This window comes from Heloderma suspectum, chromosome 2, assembly GCF_057233095.1.
Source record: "Heloderma suspectum isolate Gila_16-S chromosome 2, 16-S_ref, whole genome shotgun sequence".
In the NCBI taxonomy this organism is placed as follows: domain Eukaryota; kingdom Metazoa; phylum Chordata; class Lepidosauria; order Squamata; family Helodermatidae; genus Heloderma; species Heloderma suspectum.
In genome coordinates this window covers 87,201,098-87,220,487 of record NC_139459.1, presented here as the reverse complement: position 1 = coordinate 87,220,487, position 19,390 = coordinate 87,201,098, and the positions used below count along the sequence as shown (strand labels likewise).

At 39.9% G+C, this 19,390-nt stretch overlaps 1 protein-coding gene across 2 annotated transcripts in view; it reads right to left on the bottom strand.

Annotated features, from left to right (window-relative positions):
- Positions 1–19,390, bottom strand: part of SHC3 (SHC adaptor protein 3) — a 60,139-nt gene that overhangs the window by 37,760 nt on the left and 2,989 nt on the right. For both annotated transcript variants that reach the window (XM_084832110.1, XM_084832111.1), the window contains exons 2-3: positions 5,285–5,355; positions 1,477–1,540 (exon numbers count right to left, since the gene is read on the bottom strand). In XM_084832110.1, coding sequence (XP_084688236.1) covers positions 1,477–1,540; positions 5,285–5,355 — 135 coding nt within the window. The remainder of the gene's footprint in view (positions 1–1,476; positions 1,541–5,284; positions 5,356–19,390) is intronic.

Genomic DNA, 19,390 nt, shown 5'->3' with positions numbered 1-19,390 from the left:
TGAATATGAACTTGAGCACACTCCGAGAGAGAGCGGAGGACAGGAAGGCCTGGCGTGCTATGGTCCATGGGGTCACGAAGAGTCGGACACGACTGAATGACTGAACAACAACGAAGATGAACACTAGCATGAATGACCACATTTATCCTAGCATAAGTCAGTATCTGACTTATCTGGCACATGTCTGCTCCTGCTCATCTGACAGTACTGCTTGGTTCCCCCTCCTTTCTCTGGAGCAAGTCTTAAGAGTATTTCTACACCAGGCTAAAATCCCACAACTTTACTGGGGCTTTCTGCTTCCATTTTAAATGCAGGATCATGACAGGCTCCCTTTACATGTGCTTCCCTCCCCCCCCACTTTTCTCCCTTATCTGAGGGATTTCCTCTTTTCAGGAGGGAACTCAATGCGTAATTTGATAGCTCATTATCTCCGATCTTAAAAAAAAAAATGGAATAAAGGTCATTTAGCATGGGAGATACTCTGGAGGTTGATGACACCATGTAAGGGACCCACAAACATCTGTGAGTAACCAATTTCAATAGCAAGATAAAAGCCCCATGTGGAGAAGCCCTTACTTTAGGAAAGCCAAACTTTACCATCAAATCACAACAGTCATGATGGCTCCATGTGGACTATCCAAGGCCAACTTTATCCTTAGGCAGGGTGAGGTGACCACCTCAGGTAGTAGGTTTGGGTGCCATTAAAGGGTGGGAAATTTTCATAAATCTTACAGTGCTTATACGTATATTTAGGTGAGTGTGGACTATTGTGCCTAGATGCCCTAAGGGACAAACTAGATGAGATGCCATCTGCACAATTAGCAATTGAGTGAATACTTTTCTTAAAGTAAATAGCAGACTAGAAACTTTTGTTAGCTTATTTACAACAGTGGCTTTAATTCTTTCACTGTATGCCATGGGCCTAGCAAAAACACCCCTGGAAGCTTTCCTTCTGGGATTCACAGCAGCTTCATGGGGTGTTTTGGTAGGGCTGTGGCACAAGGGTAAAGGGTTAGCCCCTTCCCCACAGTGCCAATCCTGCTCAGATCCCCCCCCCAAAACTCTTTGAAGTACAAAAACTGTACATGCTTGCACATGTTTAATACTGCATCTAGCACATAGTTAAACTATGGAACTCACTACCATAAGATGTAATGATGGCCACCAAATTGGATGGCTTTAAAAGGACATTAGACAAATTCATGGAGGATAAAGCTCTCAAAGGCTACTAGTTCATGATGGCTACATATTACTTCCAGAATTAGAGGAAGTATCCCTCTGTATGCCAGTTGCTGGGGAACATGTTCAGGAGGATGCTGTTGCACTCATGTCCTGCTCTTGGGCTTCCCATGGATATCTAGTTGGCCACTGTGGGAACAGAATGCAGGACTAGAAAGGCCCTTGGTCTGCTCCAGCATGGTCCTTCTTATGTTTTTATGAGCTGAGCTAATATTAACAAGTAAAAAAGAAAAATACCTTTCTTTTTTTAAAGCCTCCTTTGGCTCCTGGCACCACTTCACAAACAAGGCCGATGGCTTCCCTGGAGAGACAGAACAAAATTATATAGCAAATAGTTGTCCCTGTTCCTTCATTATTTTTAGGAATGGTGCTAGAAAAGTCTGATTTGGTTTCTTATGCTATCCACATGAGACTCTACTGGAAAGTCTGTAATAAAATTAGAACCTTGTGATACTCATGCACTTGAAACATTACGTTATTTGACATTTTCACAGATTGAATTAAATGGGTGAACAGCAAGGAAGTTTGGGCAAGCAGCATTGCTGAGTTTCCTAGGGAACTGCAAGCTTTTAGCCAAATGGGTTTTTTTAGTGAATGGGTTACACTTCTGTCTGAACAGGCATTTTCAGGATAGTTCTTTGTATTGCCCAGGATCAACAAGGTTTACCTCAGTTCAAACAGATTTACCTCAGTTCAAATAGATTTAAGAGCAACTTCAATGCAGAAGGAAGACATAGGAACATTTAGTACGGAATAATCCTACAATCTCTGAATGAATATGTGGCCAAGTCTGTCAATTCTTTATTTTCATTTTCTTGTCTGCTTGTTTTTTATTTTGCTTTTAAAAAAAAATACACAGAGGTACCATCTTTCATAGCCAAAGCAAGATTTTCCACAGACTGCAATGGATACTACCTCATTTCAGTCAACTTCCTCTTATAGCAGTTGGTTGATATGGCAAGAATCCAAGATCTAATCAAATGCCATCTTTAAACATTGTAGGCTATGTAGGCTAATTCACACAGTCCCTGTTAAATGGTAATATGTAGGTCAAACTGATCCTTACTAGATGTGGCTGCATGGTGAAGTGACCATTAGAGTGCTTTGTTATATACCCAGGTTGCCTGGTCAGCATACACTACATTGCCAAAAAGACAGTGGACTTCACCACACTAGGCTTTTTATCCTGCAACTTACTGGGGCTTTTCTTTCTGGATTCTTTGTAGGATTAAGATTGGCTCCTTTACATGTGTGGACACATGCTTTGAATCAGGGAATTCTGTCCTTGACAAGTTCTATATGTTTCATTTTACAGCCCCTAGATGGTGCTGTGGTTATAGCGCAACTGCACGATTTCACACGGCTGATATATCAGATTAACGTTCCTTATCAGGTTATCTCCAATTTTTAAAAAAAGCAGGACAAAGTTCAGAAAGTGCAGGAGATGCCCTGGAGGTTGACAACGTCATGTAAAGGACCCATAAACTTCCATGAGTGACCAATCACGAGCATGCAATAAAAGCCTCGTGTAGACATGCTCATTATAGTTAGCTAGCTAAAAAGGGTCATATAAACTCAGTCATGATCACTTACAAGCTAGACAGTTAGGAAGAAAATGGCTGATCATTCATGATGGGGAATTATCAGGTTCGAGAACTAGGGCCATCCCATCCATTTTGATGGTACAATTTGGGATGTCAGAAAATCTGCAATGGAACCAAATGAGTTCAGATTTTCATGAATCCGTCCCACAGATTCTGCACCTGACTGGCTTTTCCCTTGTTAGTTGGATTCGGTGAACTTGCAGACCATTTTTCTAACTTTCCTGAATTTTGTGTAAATTTCGTTGTAGAAAAATACACTTTTTTTTTTTTTAATGGGCAAAAATATGCATTTCAGCCATAGGCTAAAGCATGAAAATGCACATTTGGGGGGAATTTGCACATTTCCACAAGTGTTAATTTGTGCAAATTTAGAAACAAAAAACATTGGTTCTATCCATGGGTGGACAATGGAACGAAAGGCGCCTGACAATCTGCAAAACACAGACAGGACAAGTTTTACACGATCCGTTCATCCCTAGGTGCAGGTTTGCTGGCCATTTCAACATAGCTGCTATATATTCCATGAGGAAAGTATGCTCCCCGAATTTGTGAAGCACCGTGACACATTTCTGAACATGCCTCGGATTGCTCACTTCATCAAAAATGGGGTTTGCTTGATAGAAGAAAGTGATTTACAAGCATATCAGGAAATAATTTTTCACCCTGTCATTAGCCCGATCCCAGCAGACGACTGTTTAATGCTAAATTTACTTAGCAAAAAATAGCTACAGGATAGACTGCATACTGAGCCACATCCTGAGTTTCAAATGTTGCCTAGATTGTTTCTGTCTGGAAGATGGTATTATTGGCATCCCGTAACATGGCATGGTTATTATTTTGTTGGCATAAAATGCATTATATATTTTCACAATAGATTTCTACAGCCAACTGTATTGTGTGGCATACTGTCGATAGCATCAATCTTCAGCTGGTGGGTTCAGACCCACTACCGGGTCACAGCCTGGCCCGTAGTGGGTCGCAACAGCAGCACTACCACAATGACAATATACAGAAAAAGATGAGGGTCCTCAAATGCATGTTTGGGCTAGAGGTGGGTCCTGGGTCTGAAAAGGCTGAAGACTACTGATCTACATTCTCACACTTGTTTGCCATAGTGTGCTCTAATAGCACAAGCCAGTGCATGTCTACTCAGAAATGAGCCCCCTTAAGTTCAATGGGACTTAGTCTCAAGTGATAGGATTGTAGCCTAAGTTAACAACCTCCCTAACATTAACTGAACATAAAGTTTTGCCTGGTAGTATTTGCTCTTCTCCTTAGCCCAGCTGTAAGCATATCTTAGGAAATGGGATAGAGAAAAGTCAAAAGGTACAGGGGGAGATTATCAGGAAAACAGCCTGCAAAAAGTAGTACAATTTCCCAGTATAGACCTCCAAGCAAAGACACTGGGCCAATTCACATGACACGGCCAGCTCATCCGCCATTTTGAATACACAAGCCCAATCAAGGCGATTGGGGGTTGTGCCGTGATGTGCAAACCTGGCCATTGTGGGTTGTTTGAAGGGTAAACATCCCTCACATAACCCTACTACTAATTGAGCATAATGCCAGGATTATTTTACACTCAAATAGCCCACAGTGGCTGGGTTCGCATGACAAGACACAACCCCCAATTGCCACGATTGCGGGATTGGGTATTGAAGACAGTAGCCACACACATGCCCAGAAGATGCCATGGTTCATTGTGGGTTAAATAACCCATGATGAGCCAGCAGTGCTGTAGAAACCAGGTCAGTCAACACAAGAGGCAATGGTCACACTATCTTGAATCGCATTTATTGATGATTGAGCCCAGTGGGAAATGTATTTATAACTGATATATTACTTTCTTAAAGTAAGTGTTTAAATACTAATCATTAATGAAAGTTTTGTAAGCCAATTTTGAAACAATCTTGAATTTTACATTCTGTATCCACCAGCAGAGACCAGAAAATAACCTACCAGTATTTGTCCTGTTTTTATTTGTATTTCATGCTATTATTTGCATTTTCTTTTTTTCTTTTCCAGTTTGTTTGCTTGTTCATTCAGATAGTTATACTCCATTGTCCTGTTTTAAAAGGCCGCTTACAACAACTTTTAAACAAAATTTAAGGCCAGGTTTGCACATCCCACTTACCCGTGGGTTGTTTAAACCATGGGTAGTTGTGACTGCGTTGAAGCAAGTGAGCGAACAGGCTCCTGCCTGCTCACCTACATCAACTTTGCTAAATAACCCAGGAATGCCCATTGTTCCAATATTTTAGGCTACAACAAATCTACAGTAATTTTGTGTTGCTTGTACATACCTGTAAATACAAAAAATATATAATGAGCTGCACATATTCTTTGCCCTTTTTATTCTCCACCAGAATAAAAATGCACATTTTGGGGGCGAGAGGTTCAAAGGACAGATATGGAAATGTAATTACAATACATCATCTTACCTTGTAATCTGTGTTCTAGTATTGAAGTCAAGGGATCTCATGGAGCGTAAGACCTCTATACATCCCAAGTACTATAAGGAGGGGGAAAATGTGTATATAAGCATAATTATAAGAGACTTTATAACAGAAGTTATAATTAAAAATACACAATAAAGACACAATCCATCCCCTTTCTCAGATGCACCTCAGCGGGTAGAGAATGAGATCTCCATATGGATTTATTTATATTTATATTGACATTTACATTCCACTTTCCCACCAAACAAGAGCCCCCAAAGTGGCTTCCAAAACAAGTAAATGTGTAGTATAATACCCCCCTACAAATGGACAAGCAATATTAAAATCACAGCACAGCAGAATCAAAAATCCCCAGCAGGGGCTTCTATTGATTCCTCCCTCTGTCCCCTACCACTGCTTCTTACTTGAACAATGGAGACTCTTCCATATCCTACACAGAGAGATCAAGTGACTTGCATCTCTCCAGACTTCTCCTTCAGATTACTCCCACAAAGAGCTTTTCTAGATAAGGCTTTTATTGTGCACTCATTATTCCTCACTCATGGTTGTTTATGGATTCTTTAGACGATGTCGTCACCATCCAGTTTCACTTCCAGTTTTTAAAAGTAATTTCGTGGAGGGTTTTGAAGCAGGGAAAATCCAGTACTCCCTGCTCACCAGCATTGTCGTCAGCTGCTGGTTCTCCTCTTTCTCTTTACTACTATTACCTGCTTGCTTGCCAGGCAGAGAGGCAATGAGAAAGCAGGCAGTGGCATCTACTGCCCCTCCTTTATGCCTCCATCTGGGCCAGAGTGAGAGGCAGGTAAACAAGCTGGTTGCAGGGGCTCTTGCCAGTGGGCCCCCTGCTAGGGTACCGGGCTCTTGGCAGGTTCCCAACTATGTCAACTCTTGACATTGGCCGTACACCCACCCACTCTAAAGTATACTGCTGAAATTAGGAAAGTTTGGGGTAAGCAAGAGTGGATTTTTGTGAAGAAGGACTGTGAGCTCCATTCAGTTCTGGTACTCAAAACAAATTCTTGGCTCAGAATTCTTTAATCCCAAGTGTATGTCTTTTGTACCAGGCTCTGTACAAAGGTTTGATGAGCCTTGGGGTTCTAGTAAAATGCAAACTAGATCCTGCATGCCTGAAATCTGCTCACCCTGGATCTAGTGAATATGTGCTGTGTCCTCCTGGAAGGTGAATGCCAACTATTTTGGAGACAAAGTTGTTCCTTTTAACTTGACATGTGTGGTGGCTAGTTTGACTACCAAGGAGTTGGCATTTCAGGCACAGATGATATATAAATCCTGGTGTTTTTTCTCCCTCTCCCTTAGTAGCAGTTTCTGTCCCATGCCCATCAGGTTTCAGATCATCTGCAATTATTCTTCAAGAACATCTATATTTTTAGTTAACTCATTGGATCTACATATTGGTAACTATTATGACATTCTAAACAACCGAGTGGGCCTCTCTACCAAGTATGCATGCTGAAGGCACAAATCCGTTCACTTACAAAAAGTTTGTCTTGATTTGAATCACTGTCGTTATTATGATATAGTAAAAAACGAACCACACACACAGCAAATGCTCTTAAGAATATTGGCTGGGATCAAAAGAACTGCAAAGTTGCTTCCATGTCGGCAACAGGGTTTTTTTTTACTGCCTGTCCCCACAGTAGGCCGCTCCAATGCCTCCTGACCTCACCAGTGAGGTTCGGACGACCATCCAGTGCAGCAGATGATGCAACAGCAGATGATACAAACAGAAGCAAAAACATACCGTCCCCCTCTAGGTGTGTGCACAGCGGGTAAGGGTCAAATATTCTTTTCTTGCAGTTTAGGCTGCAATCCTATACCTATTTATCTGGAAGTAAGTCTCATTGAACTAAATAGAACTTACTTCTGAGTAGACATGCCTATGATTGTACTGTTAATGCTGAATATATCCAAAAGTGGCCCTTTAAACCTTTCTTAAGAATTTCACCGCTCCTCTCCCAAATTCTGAAATCTGAAATGGCACCCTGGATAAAATACCCCGGTTGCTAAAGTACAGGTAACTGCAGCATGATTTTAGACATTTTTAATCCTTGAAAAAGTAACAAACCATAACTCTAACATTATAAGAAACTTCTGGTCAAAGATTTTTGATGATGCACACAGCATGCTCAGATGCTGCTTCTAACCTTGGCACAGAAAATCCCTGAAAAGGCTGGTTGTCGTCCAACCATCTATCCACTATTCTAAAAATAAGCCTACAAAATTAGAAATTTCTTACTTAGGCACATTTGAATTTGTGGCTGTCGAAATACAATCTGTCTCACTGTTGCATTATAATAGTTTTAGCTGGGGAAAAAGAAGCCTGTCTTCGAAAACATGCCAAGATTTATTCATGTTGAACTGATTACTTGTACAGTAATGTGATAATGTAGAAATGGCTTCATTAAAAAAAATCCAGGGTGTTAATTGTACATGAGGGAAGTATATAAATATGTGTTGTTTCAAATATTTCCATGTGTGAAAGATCACTTCAAACACAAGCCCCATATCTGAATTACGTTCTAATGGAAGAGGCATAAACATAGAACTCTATCCAATCAGTCATACAAACTCAAGGCTGCTATTTACTCTTATTAGACCGCAGAACCAAAAGAATTATGAACAGGAGAAAAGCATTAAATTCCTTTAGGGGTTACAGGATTGTTTAAGGGAGAAATTCTATGTACCGTGGACTTGGGGACACAGGATATTTCAGTTTGCTGGCTCCAGGCTCCGAGACAGGGCTCTAAGACAGGAGCCAGCAAACTGCTCTCCCCACTCCCTGTCCCCCTCGTAGCCAGCGCAGAGAGAACTGCACTGGCTGCTGCTTGGCGCTCAGAAGATGGAGTGCGGGGATGGGGAAAAGGGGGCGTTCTTGAGGACAGGGAGGGGAGGAAACTGGGGCAGCAACCATATGAGAAATCCTATGGCCGCCCCAGCCTCCTTCTCTCCTTCTCTCCAAAGCCTCCACTAAATGGGTGAAATTGCCCAATGGGTAAAATTGCCCATCTAGCAAGGCACCTCCCGCTCTGCATAGGTTACCCATAACCCTCCAAGTACGGAGGCTTACAAGTAGTCTGGGTGGATCCCATAAGACTGCATCCTAAATTAAAATAAGACTGTGGGATTAGAGACTCATCATGGCCAGCCATCATGGCCAAGGCCAGGGATGACTGAAGTTGAAGGACAGGGATGATTGAACTCTCATCACTGCCAGCCAGCACAGCAAAGGGCTTGCTGGCCATGGATGATTGAGATTATAGCACATCTGGAAGGCCCTAGGTTGGAGAAGGCTGCTTGAGCAGCCATTGAAGAAATATGAGAGCAAGAGCTCAGAGGTCAAAAGTGTCAAGTCCCAATCAACCTTGGATGCTTATTGTACCTTGGCACAACTTATTTGGAAACATGGAAAAATAATAAACTATATATGCCATCTTTCTTTTCTTCTAGTTTCCACAAAATGGCTAGCATGCACTATGATCTCCTAGGTAACATGACAACTTGAGCAACCCAACCATGACATAATTGCCAAAGGCCACCCTAACCTCTTAGAAAAAAAAGAGAAACTGCTTCCAGGAACATATCTGGACATCTTGAAACACCACGCTGGAGTAGGAAGTCAAACAACAATAAGATAATGAGCATAAACATTTATAGTCCTGGTCTAAACATGCCATAGGCACTGTCACTTTAAAATTCACCACCATGAAGGTTCCTCCTCCCTCAGCTTTCACCACCAGTAGCCTTTCCAGCAGGTTGTAACAGAGGGAAATGAGAGGGAAAGTGGCGCTGAAAGACTATTTACTTTTTCCCTCTTCCCTTCCTGTCCCACTTTCCTTTTAAGTTGTGTCTTTTTAGATTGTAAGAGAGTGGGCAGGGACAGCCTTGTTTAACTGATTTTTAGCTGAGGAGCAGGATAGAAAGACTTTAAATAAAGAAATGTAATTAATTAATTCTGAGTGAATGGCAAAGCAAAGGCAGAAGAACCCGGAAAAAAGTCTTTATTCATGGAGTATTTATTTTATTATATTTATATCAAACATTTCATCCATTAAGCCCAAAGCATTATACATAAGTCTCCCTGCTTTGCTTCAAGAAGGTTATTGTTACAGATGGATGAATCAGTCTATTTCTGGTTCATGACACTTTTGCATGTGTTCACCCTAAAGTCCATTCTGTCCCATTTCTGCATTAATACACAATCTCAAAGTTTGGTCTGAAAGTACATGATGCAGCAATTAGGAATACTTGAGAAATTTCATCTTTGCAAACACCAATACTAATTTAGCTGATCCACACTTCCCAGAAATCCACACAACAATTTGCATTATGTACATACTTAAATACATATGTTTTAATATATTTTCTCCCAAAATATACATTTCTAAATATATTTTTCTCAAAAAACACATTTATAAATGTATTTTATCTCTTTTTAAAAGCATTTGAAAGGTAATTTTAAGCTGAGAACTGGATCACAACATTTTGAGAAGTGTGAAATCTTCCAATTCACACATTTGTTCCGATTCACGTATTTGTTCCAGTTCACACATTCTGATTCACGCATTCTTCTAAAAAGTGTGGCTCAGCTAAGTTAGTTTTGGTATTTGCAAATAACAAATTAATCAAGTATTCCTAATTGCCACATCCTGTGCCTTAAAACCATGCCCTGAGATTTAGCTTTCTTGCAGGTGGGTCCTACAAAAGTTCACTTTTGGCAGTTTCCATTCAATGTAGTAATGTTATTCTAGTTCCTGCCTCCAGTGTACAGACTACCTTCATCTTCAGAGAAGTGGGAGGAAATGGTCTAGGACTTTGTCCTACACTAATTGAGCATGTCCATTACAATTACAATTCAATTTTCAGAAGCAAGACACACTTTAAATCCAGAATTCCTTTACCGCTTCCTTTTAAAGATGCTCAAGGTACTTGAACAACAACAAAAACCCTACCCTTTATGATCTGGCAATGAAAAAATATTTTGACAAGTACTTCTTTAAAAACAAAAAACAAAAAAAACCACACACATTATCTTGTATACGTCCCTAATTTGGCACAACGAAAACTGGGAGGCTCAGTATAAGCTACTAAATTTAGCAAATTGATTCAACTATATAATAAGAAAAGCAAGGGTGACACATTAAAAACCTGTTTGTTTATTTCTTAAGCCATAGAATAAGTGCTCAATACAACACTTGAAATTACATGCCACAAGTTAACCCCTTTAATTAATTTATAAAAACAACAACAATGTATATGCAAAGCATTTAAAAATACTAAGCGACACTTCACCCATTTCATGGTGGTAAGAGCATATTTACTACCTTGTGTACATGCAGTAAAGTGGCCTTAGCCACTCCCAGCCCCTTCTTGCAAATGCCTGTATGATGAATGCCTGTTTCATACAGTTATTTGCAACAAGGAGCTGGAACTGTCTACAGGTGCTTCACTGTTTGTACCCATTATGTACATCAGAGGTAGGCAACTTGGTGCCCTCCAGATGTTTTGAACTACCACTCCCATAATCCCTTACCATTGGCCATGCTGGCTGAGGCTTATGCAAGGTGCACGCCATGTGTGGTCGTTCCATGAACACGTTATGGTGTTATTGAGCAGACACTGGTGGATCCGATTTCGGTGGGGCTTTTCAGCCAGAACCAAGGTGCTGAAACTCATCCTCCAAATAGGTTAAGCACCTTGGATGGCTCCTTTAGAGTTCTGGCTGGTTCTGACTGAAACCCAGAATGGATTCACAGCACCAGGAAAATCAGAGCCACCAGCCTCCACTAGTTTATATGAATCACCAAGTCCCTTGGTGGAAAACAGAAGTAGAGAGAAATTAGACAATCTTCTTGTTATCATCCATCATCATTATTATTATCATATTCATCTAAAAACTAGTATTTCCTAACATTCAAACTATGATCTTCACCAACTGAATTTTCTTGTACTGTCATTTTTATGTATGTGTCTATCATGCAATTAATGCATATCTCATGAAACAGACTGTTCGTGTCCATAAATGCTAGCCAATGCTTTCTGAAAATACAGAAAGCAATAGCTAGTATTTATGGAGACTGACAGTTCCTAGGTTTTGTACGAATATAGAATCTCATGGAAAGTGATCTAATGAATCAATACCTCCCTAATGGCCATTTCTCATTAAAGACTCTAGTAAATGTGTGTTCTGTGCCAGATATTTTTTAAAAAACAAAAAACAAGAAGCAAAAGACTGAAAAGAAATGCAACAGAAAACCTAAACACATGGAGCACAATCCAGCAGAAATATTCCTCCATAAATCCCCAATAAACTGAATGGGAGTTGTGTATCACTACTCACAATTCCTTTATAGATCAACAAGAAACAAGGATGTTACCCTGTGGCTGTGCACTCATATGCACCACAACTGCTAAAATCAAATAATGCAGTATGCAACATTTTCAAATTAAATTAAATTGCTACCAGATCTATTTTTCATTATTCTCCTATAGGATCGTCTAATTACATTGAATTGTGAGCTGGGTTTCAATGCTATGAACAAGGTATAAAATATCTAGGGTCAGTCACAATGGTCTCATCACCATGATACCACAACTCCTAAGGTTTCATTAGCAGATAGATCGCTACCTAGATCCTGTGCTGGTGCACTTGCACGACTTGGCCCATCCTGGTGCACTGGCATCATGCAAAACGCCTGTGTGACAGAGAAGAGGCAAGGCACTGGCAGAGCCTTAGCTGCTTTTCTTGCATGGTTTCAGATGCCATGTAGGTACAGCAAACACTAATGCAACTGAACTGTTCTGTGAATATGAACCAATAATATGGATCAAGGACAGAGGTTTCATCTGGCAGAGTAGAGATTTGAACGGCCCAATCTCACTTGCATTGCTTTAGTGGATGTCGTGGGAATAATTCTGTACCATTATATCTAATGTAGCATTACAATATTGAGGCTGGCAGTTTTTTGACAACCTGTGAGCTTTTTCAAGACATTGGGCAGAATCCAGCTAATTCCCTCCATTTTCAGAACAGCGACAGACATGTTTTTCAGTGATTACCCCTCCCGCCTGTAGCCACCCATACCCTCCCAAAATCTTCTCCAGAGAGTCCCCACCACCACCAGAGCAGATTTTAGGGAAGTGCAAGGGGAGGGAGGATTGATGAAAATTCTGCCCCTCCCCATTCCGCTGATGGGAGACTTCCAGCGGTGGAGGGAATTAGCTGGATTATACATCACTTCTATGTTATTAGGTGTACATCTAAAACATTTTATAGTGTCTAGACTTTAAAAATAACATGGGAAGGCCATAATTGTTCATGAATAAATTGACAATGGAAAGGTCATAGGCTTTGTTCTGGGGCTGTGTTCTACTATGAGAAGACACACAGGAAAAGGAAATTGTGATAATTTAGAATAAATTAATTAGAATAAACATTTCAGTTTATTTTGGGGAACTTTCACATATATATTCTTATTGCACATAAAAAGCATATATCCAGTCATTCTTAGTTGCTAAATATAAATCTGGCTTTGTTTATACTATCAGTATAAATCACTTTAAGATATATTGCACACCACTTTTCAATATATTGTAGAAAGTGATATAATAATATTCTGTCTCCTTGTTTCTTGAATAACTATACTCAACTGGAAACTGGAATTGATTTAGTTCTTTTGCCTAACTTGAGGCTGGTCTTACTCATGTCTGGATCAGTTGGCATACATGCTAACTTGCTTTCTTTTACTCTTCTTCAACAAACCTTTGCCTCTGTAGACCATGTCAAAGATTATTATAAGCAGGGGGAGCAGGGAGCACAATTGACTTGTGCTTCCTGTTACCCACATGGTACAGACCAATTGTAGTTGCTAGTTCACATTTGTCCTCTAAACCAGGATTGCAAATCCATTTCAGACTGTGGGGTATAAACAGGGTGCCACCACAGAAAAGACCCTCTTCCTGGTCTCCACACTTCTAAAGAATATGAGCAAGTTTCATTTCGGATAAGATGGAGATGAATGGGGAACACAAAAAGCAAGTCAATAGTGCATTCTGACCCCAGCTGCCCATTGATAGCATCCAAAACAACTCTGATCAACCCACTAAATGAACAAACAGTGGGGAAGAGCCAAAGCTCAGCGGTAGAGTACGTGCTTTGTGTACAGAAAGTCCCAGGTTTAATCCCTGGCATCTCCAGCTAAAAGGATAATGTAGCAGGTGATGGGAAACATCCTTCCCCAAGACACTGAGAGCCACCACCAGCCAGGCAATGTAGACAACACTGGGCTAGATGGACCTATGGTCTGACTCACTATAAAGCAGCTTCATATGCTCAACAAGCTAGGTTCAGATAGGTATAGGGGTTATTGTCCCAGGAGTTATCAACCATAGGATCCTGTACACATCCACTTTACTATTTTCCCCTTGTTGCTTAACAAGGACATTTAGGGAGAACTCTAGCCATAAAACGGACTGAGGGCACAAATGCTAATCTTTAATGGACAAGATCCATCCCAGAAATTACTTTTTAAAAAATCAATCCCCACAGTGCACAGACTTTGTTCGCCTGCTTCCCCAGGACATTGAAGCTTTGTTTGGGTATTTTTGCAAAGCTTGTAATCAGCCCTTTGTCCCCTTTGTTCTTTTAAACAATATGGCTTTTAACTAATTGGGTCATTGCTTAAATCATAGCTTAAGTGAGCATGGTCTGATGGCTGAAATATAGGACCCAAAAGACACCACATCAAATCCCCACTTGTCCATGGACACACTGGGCATCCTCAAACAGGCTGACCTGCCTTAGAGGATTGTGGTGAGAACCCAAGAATGTACAAAGTAATATGTACAATGAGAAGTGGTGTGTGAGTGATCTGCAGTAACATCAAAAGCCTTTCTGGAAAACAGAGATATTCCAGAAGCTCTTGATCTGGTTATCATGACAGAAGTAAGCAATGACTTCACTAAATATTGCATCAGGAAAGGGGATTGCTTTAAAAAAAAAAAAAAAACCTTTAAATTTGGACTGAAATGTTTTACTTCACCAATCACAAGGGAATACAAAAATCAAGTTTCTATACAGAAACACTGGGAAGTGGGATACACACACACACACACACACACACACTGTGTAAATATCCCTCAGAGACCAGGGTATATTTTATAATTCCACTGTGTGGCTGTGAATCAGTGCATTTTATTTTACACTCTTCTTTAAATAGCTCAAAACTGTTTGCAATTAATTTCCTGATCGATGTCTCGGGCTGTAACATGAAGCTTTGCACTTCAAACAGATCATAAGATTTCACTGTTAAGATTTCAGCAAAGGCTGAAGATTTATTTGATTTGATTTATTTTCAAGATGTATAGACCACCTTTAACAGGAAAACCCTTAATATAAAAATACCTACACACACACAGGTACCGCACAAGCACATATCATTATATCAACACAAGGTTGCTTTGGCTTAGATCAAGATAAATTAACTTCAGTTTCCTGTCCCTTCCTCACGTTGCAGCCATTTGTGTGCCCCATGTCTCTCTGGAAGTTCAGGGTGTGTGTGAAGGACTGACCCATTTTGCAGCTGGTTTTGGGTTTCATGAAATTGTTACATTTTACTTTATTATGATTATAATTACTGTTTTACTCCCAGAGAGAGGCACTTGAGGAATTTTCTGTCTCAGCTGCCAAAATAACTTGGTGTTCTGTTCTGCCTCTATTGTGTTGAGGACTGAGTGTCATTGGGCCTGGGTTACAGGGTTCCACTATGGATTGGGTCTGTACAGAGTTTTTGGCAAGCCAGGTTTCCCAAAAAGGCAGGGATAGGAAGAGGACAGTACCACAAAGAACTCTGAGCAATGCTGGGGCTAGAAGCCTGGCAAGCTTGTCTGTATGTTGCTCCAACAAGCAGCAGATCATGACTGAGCCTTAAGTAGGAGTTTGGCTTGGGCTCTCAGGGCATAGAATTTGGCTTCATTTAGGCTAGTTAGCCCCACCTCCACACTGATTAAGGCCTTTTCCCTTTCCTTAGGGGTGGAGAACAGCACAAGGACTAGCATTGGAGATATTTTGCCTGAATGTGGATGGTAATCCTAGTGAGCCTTGCTGCTTCAACATTTGAATTTAAAACTTTCATTCGGACCCTACTGGTCTGAGTAGAGGAGTATCTCACAGCATCCACTCTAACTATATGCAAAAGTCCTGAGTGGTACTATTTTGGATATTGGATTTTTTGGATCCCTGCTGAAGCAGACATTTGAAATTTTGTAAATCTGCCACTGAAGACTATCCAGTTAAAATGCTTTTGACAAACAACAACATGAAATTCTACAGATTGTCCTTGTAATTTGAGACTGTAAAGCTTGTAACAGGATTGTGATATATCTTGTCTCTCCTTATATCCCTTGTATATTACTGTGAAGTTGCTTCAGTTTTTGCTCACTAATTGACTTTTACCTGCACATTTTGTTGTGCAATTTTAGCTATGTTTTATAAATTATTTTATTGTTGTAGTGCTGTTATTTGTGTGTAAAATGTGCAGTTCTTTCCTGATCTCTTATTTCTCTTGTGCGGGGAGACATTATTTCAAATGCCTTAGGCTGACCCTGCTGGGGACCCCTCCTAAACAATGTGGGATGGGACACAGAGGAATGCTTGCATAGGGGGAAAATTTCCAAATTGGCCAGAAGTCCATGCAGTTTTGGGTGAGCCTCCTGTCCCTCAGCAGTCCTTTGCACTCCATGTTCATGCCCACACCTGACTCCCCAGAGTGGCCTTTTGGGGGTGCAGATGGTTGAAGGGGGAGGGAACAGGAACCTTTCTGCTGTGAACCTTTGTTAAGTTAACTTATCTTAGGATCTGAGCCTTTGTTTTTTATCATTTTATTCTATATTTAATAAGGTGAATTATTCTGACAGAACTGTAGAATAGTTTTGTTTATTAAACACATGCATCTCCCTATTAAAGCTACGAGGATATGATCAGGGACTGCTTTTCCAGTAGCTCAAGCACACACTAGATGTTGCTGCACTAAACAAAGCTTTTTTTTGTATTACACTTTTGTCAGTTTGATGTAAACCACGGTAAGAATAATATATGGAAAGGCACCAATACATAAATAAAATTGACATAGATACACATATTTTGCTCATGCCTTTTGAGGGAGAAAAAGCATTCAGTTAAGGCTTTTACTTTAGTTATAGTTCAAATTCATTATCACAAGTAATCATAATGGGTGCGTAAGAGGTAGGCATGCAAAACAGCAATTTTCCTGTTTTCACTTCAGCAACCCCTCAGTGCTGATGAACTAATTGCTTTTGGTATCCTGTATATAGGAAGTGGCTTTATTTTGGAGATGTAGACGTTTCTGCAGTGGATTCAAAGATTTGGATCTGTGTACAGTTCTGGTACGTACAGATTTCATGGTAATGGCCAGTGTGTGTGTGTGTGTGTGTGTCGATCTGGCTGTATACAAAGACACCAATGGTTTCACAACAGCAAACTGACCAAAAATAAGCCTTAAGTAAAAACAATAAATGTGCCAACAATAAACTGCCAATTATAAGTAGCAAAAGAAAACAGCAGATAAATGAATATTTCCACTTGGTTTAAGTTTGGATCTAAAAGGTACCACTCAGCTTCCCCACTACAAGAGCCAATACAAAATCCACAACCTGCTTGCAACCCAAAATGCATGCATTAAAATACTGGAAAATTATATTGTCTCAGGTTACTGCACTAATCCTGTCATTTGTAATACACGTAAAGTTACTCATATAAGGCATTTCTAGTGAAGGTGAGCATTGTTAAATATACATGTATAGTATCTGATCAACATATTTCTGCCCATTATGAAAGAGATGTCTTTATCAGAGATAATGATAATGAGAGATACTTGGCTTCCCTTCAGACTTAGGCTGGATGTTAACGTTCAACAATTACTTCGCAAATCAGGTATTGTAATTCTTCTTCTCCTCCTCCTCCTCCTCCTCCTCCTCCTCCTCCTCTATGATGGTTTTTAATGTATTTTAATACATACCTCCCTCATTTACATCTACCTTAAATATATCACATCTCAAAAATGTTAAATGTGTCTCAGCAATAAGTGCCAGACTAGTCTAAGCCTTACAGTGTAATCCTATGCATATCTACTCAGAAGTAAGTCGCACTAAGTTCATTGAGGTTTACTCTCAGGTACATGTGTATAGGACTGCAGCCTTAGCTCTTAACCATTATATATTTCAGCGTTAGTCTGCAAGCTTGTAAAGTTGCATGTGTATTTATTTTATTTGTTGACAAATAGATTTGTTTTTAACCAACATTTTTAAAAATTAAAATACAAGCGGCCTACATGCATATCACTAACACTGAAATCAGCAGGATATATGCACACGTAACTGGATGCAGATTTGGAGGCAAAATGTTTAAAAACTATTTCTAGCTTGACATATTTGTACTTTAAAAAAGAGAGAACAAAAGCAGAGTGTTAATAACTTTTTAAAAAATCAATATTTTGGTCCTGGTGCTTGATAAGTCTGAGGTATTTTTCCCACTCTCTATCTGAAACAAAGATATACTCTGTATGTTTGGTGTGGGATTACAAAACTCTTTGTCTGCAGTTCAGACCTAGGGCTTCTGTACACCAGGCTTTTATACTACACCTTTACTGGGGCTTCTGCTTCAAAATCTGTTGCAGCATTAAGACTGGCTGCTTTACATATGCTTTCTTTCAGGGATTTCCTTTCTATGCAAGTTCTATATGTTTCATTATACAGCCACTAGATGGTGCTATAGCAGAACTGTGGAAGTACACGGAGACTTCAAAGTACCATTAAAAAATAGTGGATTTTTCCTGTTAAGAAAAAAAGCCACGATAATGGTCACAAAGGATCCACAAACTACCATGAGTGGCCAATCTTGAGCACACAATAAGAGTCTTGTACAGAGAAGCACCTAGTTATAGGCAACTAGTTGCAACATAACAACTAGCAGTCCTGGATGGAAACACAAATTGCCATTTTATCAAAAGGCACATCCAGTTCAATGTGATAAGCACTGTGATGTGGATGGAGATGTACGTCCAAATGTAAATCCATTTCCATATTGGCAATGAGCATGGAAGGCTGCTGGATCAAGGCATTTGTCTCTGCATATCATATGAATCTTGCATTCCACAAAGTGTTCCAGATGCCTGATCAGAAAATCCTGGAATATAGCTTTTTGTTGGGAACTACAGTACTATAAATTTATCAAAAAACTGTCTATTTGCTTCCTGTTATTAGCATTGATCCTTATTAGTTAATAGTTAAACTAATCAGTAGACACTGGAAACAAATGAAGGTTTTCCTGAAAAACTAGAAAGAAGATATTGTCAAAACTGCATAAAACAATGCTTTTATTTCACAGGCTCAATAAGCTCAAAGGACTAGAAGAGTAATCAGGTTCAGTCTTCTCTTCCCCAGTTTGTCCTATGACTGGAGCACCTGCACATCACACTCTCTCTCCAGCAACAGAAATTATCAAAGTAGACAAGCAAAAAACGATTGAGATTGTCATGGGCTGATACAAGCTCTATCTCCCTTTGTGTTTTTCTTTAAAACATCTACCAACGTGCACATGCATGCAAAATATTCAGCATAGATGATAACAGAACATCACCGTTGCAAAGAAGTGTTGATAGCCTTGATGGAATTTACTTAGCAGACCAACTAGTCAGTGGAACATGAGCCCCTACTGTTAATATCAAGGAAATTATGTTGTTCTAACCAACAACATATTATTACACTATCTTGTTAACATACTTGTGAATACATCTGTCCATGAAAAGGGTTAGGAGGGAGAGAGATAACACTTCTATTTTAGCCTTTCCTAACATTATACCTTTTTTTTTTTTTTGCATGGGGAATAGAGTTCTCGTACATCACAGTCCAATATCTAATCTAAATCAGTACATCTATGTGACAAAGTTTTTCAAAAACAAGGAAGTATGAGCAGAACAACTAGCATCTTGTAGAAAATGACCACATTTTAATGTACTGTGATTATATCTATTAAGCATGGTGGATCGGGGGAGG